This window comes from Tupaia chinensis, unplaced genomic scaffold (assembly GCF_000334495.1).
Source record: "Tupaia chinensis unplaced genomic scaffold, TupChi_1.0 Scaffold000076_1, whole genome shotgun sequence".
NCBI lineage: Eukaryota > Metazoa > Chordata > Mammalia > Scandentia > Tupaiidae > Tupaia > Tupaia belangeri.
In genome coordinates this window covers 1,780,377-1,788,208 of record NW_006159536.1, presented here as the reverse complement: position 1 = coordinate 1,788,208, position 7,832 = coordinate 1,780,377, and the positions used below count along the sequence as shown (strand labels likewise).

General features: G+C 37.8%; 1 protein-coding gene across 1 annotated transcript in view; it reads right to left on the bottom strand.

Annotated features, from left to right (window-relative positions):
• Nucleotides 1–272: 272 nt before the first annotated feature.
• Nucleotides 273–7,832, bottom strand: part of DYTN (dystrotelin) — a 66,669-nt gene continuing 59,109 nt past the window's right edge. The window contains 2 exon segments of the mRNA XM_006142465.1: nucleotides 273–376; nucleotides 7,689–7,832. The exon segment at nucleotides 7,689–7,832 is cut by the window's right edge and continues 28 nt beyond it. Of these exon segments, the coding sequence (XP_006142527.1) occupies nucleotides 273–376; nucleotides 7,689–7,832 (248 nt within the window).

Sequence of the window (7,832 nt, the reverse complement as noted above, 5' to 3'; positions counted from 1 at the left end):
AGTGGAATGGCCCTCTGATGGAAAGGCAGCACATCTAGATCAACTCAATTGCTGTGTGTCCCTTTTCCTTCCATTATCTCCCCCTTCCCCCAAGGCTTTACTCTTAACTGAAGAACTAAGATCCATGAATGGGAAAATTAAGACATAAAACTGTTTTCCATACTTCACACCCAACTATTGCGGGAGGTAGGAGACAGCTTAATTCTTTCAATATGGATGTTGAAAATGGTTTTTATCATCACATTAAGAGAACTTTGAGCCTGTACGCCTTTTCACTTGAAGTTGGGCATGGTGATTTGATCAATGAGGGAAGAGAAGGCCCAGCACACACGCTCAGCTCCAGCGTACAGGTCTGTGTTTACTGAAGACTGTTGACCTGAAATCAACAAACAGAAAAGTCTTTCAGAGAAAGCAATCACAGTTCTCTACAAGCCCTTGCAATGAGAAGAAACAGAATCCATTCTCAGTTCCTGAGGATAATGCCTTTGGCCTAAGCTAGCTAGCAAATAAGAGGAAGGGCTGTTATGAACCATGATCAATAGTATTAAATCAGGTTTATGGATTTCTTTTTTTTTTTTTCTTTTTGAGAGAGATTTTTTTGCTACCGGGCATGTGCACTCAATGTAGAGACAAAAAGACAGAAAGCAAGAAATCACGCTCCCCCAGGGGATGTGGCAGGGGGATGGCCACGCTATAATTCCTTATCCTCTACTCTCCTCTTGGGATTTTGGACATGCATGCACAGATACCTGGCATGAATTTCAAGCCACTGGGCCCGGCACTTCTTGCGGTCAGCTATGTGGGAATCCAGTGCCTTAACCACTATGCTCCCTGCTGGCCTCCAGACTATGGATTCTTAAGGGGCATTTTCCCATTTGTAGCACAAATCTTGAGTAGCTAGAAAGCCCACCAAGGAGCAGTCTCCTCAAATTTTGGTGTTTGTAAGTATCTGAATCTCCTGGAAAGTATTAAAACAGATTCCAGGGGACATGCTTTGAGAATCGTAAACTCTATAGCAATCTGATAAATGGTTTGAGTAGCCCCTTATAATATGCTGTAATTAGGACTGTGCTGTAGCAAGATCTAAAGTTTGGCAGTTACCAATTTTTAAGCTACGAGTTCTGTTTCTAGAAATTTATTTATGTTAAATATGTTTTTATGAACATGTTTACAGATGTGTGCAAAGATAAATACTTACCAGAGCATTTTTGTGATGATAAAAAATTTGAAGTAACTTATTTATACATCAATCAATAAATTACAGTACATATATGCCCTGAGATACTATGTAGCACTTAAAAAGGGCATTGCTCAATATCTATGATATTAAACAAGTGAATAAAGCATAAGTAAGATTGGCCCATGGGTGAGTGTTAGGGAAACTGGGTCCCACATGGCCAACCACATAGTTTGAGTCTCAGACCCAATGACTTGAAAAACACATTGGGTGCATGTGTGCCCCAAATCTTAACAGGATGGAGAAATGGAGGAGAAGAGATTTTAACTCAACCATGCCTCACTGGGTGGTGCTTTTTCCTCTTCCTCTAGTTAGCAAGTACATGTGCCCTCTGGCAAATTTTTTGAAAAAGGAAAAGCACAGTATGATCTACTGGGTTGTTGAAAAAGTCATGAAGCACTTTATTATGTTTTCCTATGCATTATGACTTTTCCAACAACTCAATAATATGTTGAAAAAATAAAGACATACATATACTCAGAGAAAAAAATTTCAAGAACTGTCAATAGTGGTTACCCATGAGAGACGAATGGGAGGGGTGGAGAGCAAGATAATGACTTCATTTTTAGAAAATCTGTGAAATGACATTTTAATTTATAATAAATGTATAATATTATATCATTTGTATAATTAATAAAAATAAGAATATAAGAAATGAAAACATAAAAAAACACAGAAAAGCTTATTTTGTGGGTAACATATTAGATGGTCAGAAGAGTCATGACACATTTTTACATAGAAAAATGTATCAAATATATATCTACCTAATACTTTCTGGTGGAACAACTGGTGGTCTGGTGGTTACAGTGTCTGGGTCCCACATGGCCAAACACAGTTTGAGAAGTAGGCCTGGCAGCCTGAAAAATGTGCTCTGTGTATGTGTGTGTGTGTGTGTGTGTGTGTGTGTGTGTGTGCATACCCAAAATCCTAAAAGGAGAAATGGAAGAGAAGGCATTGTGGCATGACCATTTCTTGTGGGTGGGTGCTTTCTCACTTTTTCTCTCTCTGTCTCTCTCTGGCAAGTGCATGTGCCCTATAGCAGATTAAACACACACACACACACACACACACACACACACATACACACACAAACACAGAGATACTTTTTAGTTACATGATTTATATTGTGGCTCCATTTGTGCTATTTTCTGTTGAACATAAGAAGAGATACATAATTCCTTTTTCACTCCATTTATTCTCTGTCACTGCTCCAGCGTGACAAAGACCTTGAATAAATACTATTTTATTGTTTGACTGAAAAACCTTGTCCAGAGGCAACTTATTTTAGAATGTTCTGTTTCTCAACCCATAATGATAAAAACTTAAAATAGTCAATAAAGAAATATGGAAGCAATAATTCACTTCATACATGGAAATTTTTCTTGTTGTTTGATTGATCTCTCTTCCAAATCCAGTTCTAAGAAATGCAAAACAATACTAAAAGATATGTACCAAGGATCTGGCATACACTGAGAATTCAATATATATGGGGACTGGCAAGTGGCATGGTGGTTAAGGCACTAGATTCCCACATGGCTGACCATGGTTCAAGTCTTGGACCTGGTGGCTTGGTTTCTCACTTTCCCTCCTTCTTGTTCTCTCTCTCTCTCATCAAATTAAAATAATAAAAATAATAGTAATCAATAAAATAAATAATTTCAAAAAAAGAATTCAATGTATATAATGACTAAATTAATATAGCACATAACTGGAGGCCTAATGATATGATAAATAAAATACCTGTGAAATTAACAGCCTAGAGGAAATTATAATGGCAAAATAATTCACTTACATGTAGCTAAAAATGTATCTAATCTCCGAATAAATGAGGGAATAAGAGGATAGACGTAGAGATTAATAGGTTATCTAGTCTACAATTGCACTTTGGGGTAACGAAAACATTGAGCTCATGTCTTTATTACAACAATAACTAAGCAAACAACTTTATATTAAATTTCTACTCTGTATTAAAACCTCTTGCCTTGAACTCAAGACTGTACATGCTGACTACCTCTCTAGTATCTCTACTTGGGTATCTTTCAGGCAGCTCACACTTAATGTGGTCAAAGCATTACTTTAAATTCGTCATCTGCAGTGCAGTTTTCTCAGCTTTCCCTTTAGTAGTAAGTATATTACCATCTGCCTGGTCAATACATCACCTCTTGCCTAGACTGCATTAGGTTCTTACCTGGTCTTTGCTCACCGCCTTGCCCTTCTCTGAATCATTATCCACACATACCAGAATGCGTTACAAATATAAACATGCCTCTTTACAAAGTAATGCTGAGCACCAAGCACAATGCTTAGCTCATAGTAAATGCTTGGTGAATACTGTGCAATGAATGAATGACTGAGTGATTAAATAGTAAAGGAACTAAACATTTGTTCCTGTCATCATGGAATTTAAATGCTGGAAGGCTGGGGCCAGCAGGTGGCATGGTGGTTAAAGTGCTGGACTCTCACATGGCCAACTGCTATTTGAGACCCAGTCTGAAGGCTTGAAAATCATGCTGGGTGCATGTATGTGTGTACTCAAAATCAGAATGGAGGAGAAGGAATTGCGGCATGGTCATCCCCGCTGTTGGGGTGATTTCTCGCTTTCCCTCTTACTATTTGTCTCTTTGTTTCTCTCTGGTGAGCATATGTGCCCTGTGGGGTGGGGCAGGGAAGAGCAGTGGACTGCTACAAGCCCACTTTTTTTAATGAATAATTCTACCAATGGATGGCAGAAAGGAATGAGTGAGAAGCTGGGCAAAGTACATAGGAGACATACACAGAAAAATCCTCTTTGTTTAAAAATATTTTATTTATGATACAGTGTGTGCATGTGCATGTAAGTGTGAGAAAGAGAGAGAGACAAGCACCTTGCACAGGATAGGGTCATGCTTCGATCACCTTTCTCCAGTTCTCCTGTCTTGGGCACTTGTACCAGTGTCTAGCATATTTCAGGCTGAGTCAGGGATTCAAACCACAGTCACCATGTGGCATCCAGCTTCTCTTGAGTGGCATATTACCACTGTGCCATGGAGTCAGCTCTAAAATTTCACTTTTAAGTTAAGGAAACATAATATAATAAGGCAGTAAAACCAGGGGATTCTTTTCTCTCTCTCTCCAGCACAGGAGTAAGACACCTTAGACACTTTTTCAAACCTAGTTTCTTTGCTGCAAGTTTTAACCAAATTGTTCGCTATGGATTTTCAGACCAGCATTTGGAATTTAAAGAGGTTTGTGGAACCACTTCCACAAAGCTTTCTCTTTCCATTAAGCTCTCCTAGTCTCTTGAAACGTTGTTATCTTAGATCTTGATACTCAATGAGTCTATTCAGTTCATGTCAGCCACTGCCCCAAACTGGTCATTGTTTGCTGTTTTAGTTTTACTAAGCCTTTAAGTAACGGGAATTTATCTCAATTTCTAAAATGTGTTGACTCCTTAGCAAAGCTGTGATTCAAAAGGTAGTCAGTTCATAGGATAATCACCACAGCAGGTGAACACACGGATACTATGGGTACATTTTAGCATGTTACAAAGAGTAGATTTTTTCTAATACTCCCAACAGTCCTTTCAATAAATAAACTGATACAGTAAAGTGGTCAGATCATTCTTGCTGTTATCTGATGCATCTATGATAGAGATAGAGGAAAACAAAGGTAAACAATACTTTAATTCAGTTTTTTCCCCTTTGCCTATCTCTATCAATGTGGTTATCACACTTCTAGCTCTGATTGAGTTTGTTGTAATTTTGGTAGGCGCACATAGATTATGAATAAATTATGGAGTGTATATTTATAATCCACACTGTCAGTTGCTAAGTGGAGTTTTAAAGCAAGATCTTATCCAATACCAGATCGAATAAGGAAACAAGCCTGATTGGAAATAGGTGATATAATGCAAAATAGCAGCCATGAAGGTTAGAGGCTTCAGAGAGAAATAAGCCTAGTTCAGTGGAAACATGACTGTAATTTTAAATTTTGACAAATAGTATTTGTTGATTCATTACTAAGTATAGAATACTATATCAACAAAAAGAGAAGATGCGTACTTTCCTGCTAATATGATAATATAATATGATAAACATGTTTATAAATAATGATACTTTCCATAGAAGCATCTCAATTGTCTTACTGAAATTGTAAAAGGAAGGACCAGTAGTTAGCGTAATGGCTATGTCGCTGGACTCCCACGTAGTCGACCACGGTTTGCGTCCCAGACCTGGTGGCTTAAACCTCACACTGGGCTCATGTGTGTGTGTGCCCAAGATCCCGAGAGGAGAATGGAGGAGAAGGAATTGTGGTGTGGCCATCCCCCCTGGGGGGTGATTTCTTGCTTTCTATCTCTCTGTCTCTCTCTGTCTGTCTGGCAAGCGCACGCGCCCTATAGCAAAAATCTCTCAAAAAAAAAAAAAAAAAGAAAAAGAAAAAAAAGAAAAGAAAAAGAAATTGTAAGAGGAAGCAGAGGTGAATTTTTTGAGACATATATATTTTTATATTTCCTACAAGATTGAATAATGCTAATTGCATATTTATACATTATCACATGATCTGAGTTTATAAATACACTTTACCCTTCAATGATTCTCCTTTTAATGATAAGAACAAGTTTATAAAAAAAAAAAAAAAACTAAAATGTGAAATATAGCCACTGCGTACATGAGGACTGGCCAATATATTTTAGAAATCAGCAACTTTTATCAGTTCTTTTGTAAAAACAACAAAATAAGATGAAGATATCAAAAGATTAAAAAACTTTCCTAAGGAGCCCAATTTTTATGTGAACTTTTCCTAAAAAGGTCAAGTGGATATTGACTTTGCTTTGAATACTTGTCATGAGCCCGAGGATATTTAGCTGGAAACACAGTGGGTGGAATTGAATGTTGGCTTAAGGCTCAAGCACAAGGTGTTCCCATCCTGCCTTTGTCTCAGGCAGGCTGAGCATGTTTCCGACATCTTCATGAACTTGTTTTCTCTGACACAAGATTGTAACTCCAGCTCCACTTCCACAGAGCTTCTTTGAATTACCAAATAATTACTTCATTGGCTCTACCAAATGCTGTATAAAATTGACATTACTTTGTATGTAGTTTACAGCTCTCCAACTGTGATAGCTGGATTGTATTCCCAACTCTCTAAACTCATATATTTCAGTAATAACCTCCCTAAACCACAACCATTTGGAAATGGGACCACTGAACATGCAATTAGGCTAAAATGCAGTCATTAGGGGTAGGCCCTAATTCAATGACTGATGATAGAGACATATGCAGAGAGAAGACCATGTGAAGACACAGGATATAGACATACGCAGAGGGAAGACCGAGGGAAGACGGAGGGAAGACAGGAGGGAAGCTGGCTATCTCAAAGCCAAAGAGAAAGGCCTCAGAAGAAACCTGATACCTTCATCTTGGACTTCTACCCTGTGAGCAAAAAATATTGCTTTTCTTAATGTCACCTAGGCTGTGGTACTTTGCTATGGTAGCCCTAGCTAACAGTACACAAACTCAGAAATTGAAAAATAAATTTAAGAATTATTTTATTTAACTTTATTTATTTTTAATTTGACCAGAGAGGGACAGAGTGAGAGACAGAGTGAGAGTGAGAGTGAGAGAAAGTGAAAAAGCAAGACTCCAAGTCTGGGAGTAGGCTATGTGGGAGTCCAATTGCCACCTGTTGGCCCCAAACTCAGAAATATTTTGAGAAAGCCTCCTCTGATGCAAGAACGCATGAGAAGATTAACCTTCATTTTGTCACAAGTCTCTGGATAATCACTTAAACATGAAAGATCTTAGGTTTCTTTTAAAAAGAAACATATCTATATATACATACATGTATATGCATGTATGTGTGTATATTTATGTGTATACACGCACACACACACATGCACACATATATATAGTGTACAGAAAGATAGATAACAAAGTATTTTATCTAGAAATAAGACAATGCTACTTCAAAACAGAAGAAATAACAGTAAAGTGAAATTTTTTTGAAAAGCCTTCAAAATTTAGCAATGATCATACCTTATGAAAAAGATGGTGATGATGGTACTATTATATTATAATATAGAAAACTTAATCAAATCTTCTCTGGAAAGAGAGCAGTAGCATTATCCCCATTACTAAGTGGCAGCATCAGGCTACCCAGTTCCATGTGATTTAGGTCTACTGATAGTAATAACTGCTATAACAAAATAAGCACACACTAAAAGCTTAGTGTGTGTCGGGTACTGAATCTCACTAAAAACTCACATGGTTAATACCTTTATCACTCACAATAATCCTATGAACTAGGTCCTACCAGAAATCACGTTCAGGCATGTCACTGATGTCCAAATGGTTCGGAACTCTATTAAGACGCTAGATAAATTGTAGCTGATGGGCTAATGTTATCAAATCTATGGTTCTGAAAGGCATCCTGAATGTCTATCACTATCTCTCATTGATGGTGAAAATCTTACCTGATGGCATGCCTAGATTAAAGGCATTCATAAGTTTTGACAAAAGTTCTTGGAGGTCCTCTTCCTCCAGCTCATCCTTGCTTTCCTTGATGTTGACAGTCTCTTCCCATTCAGCAGGTGGCAGAATAGGGTCGCTCATTTCAG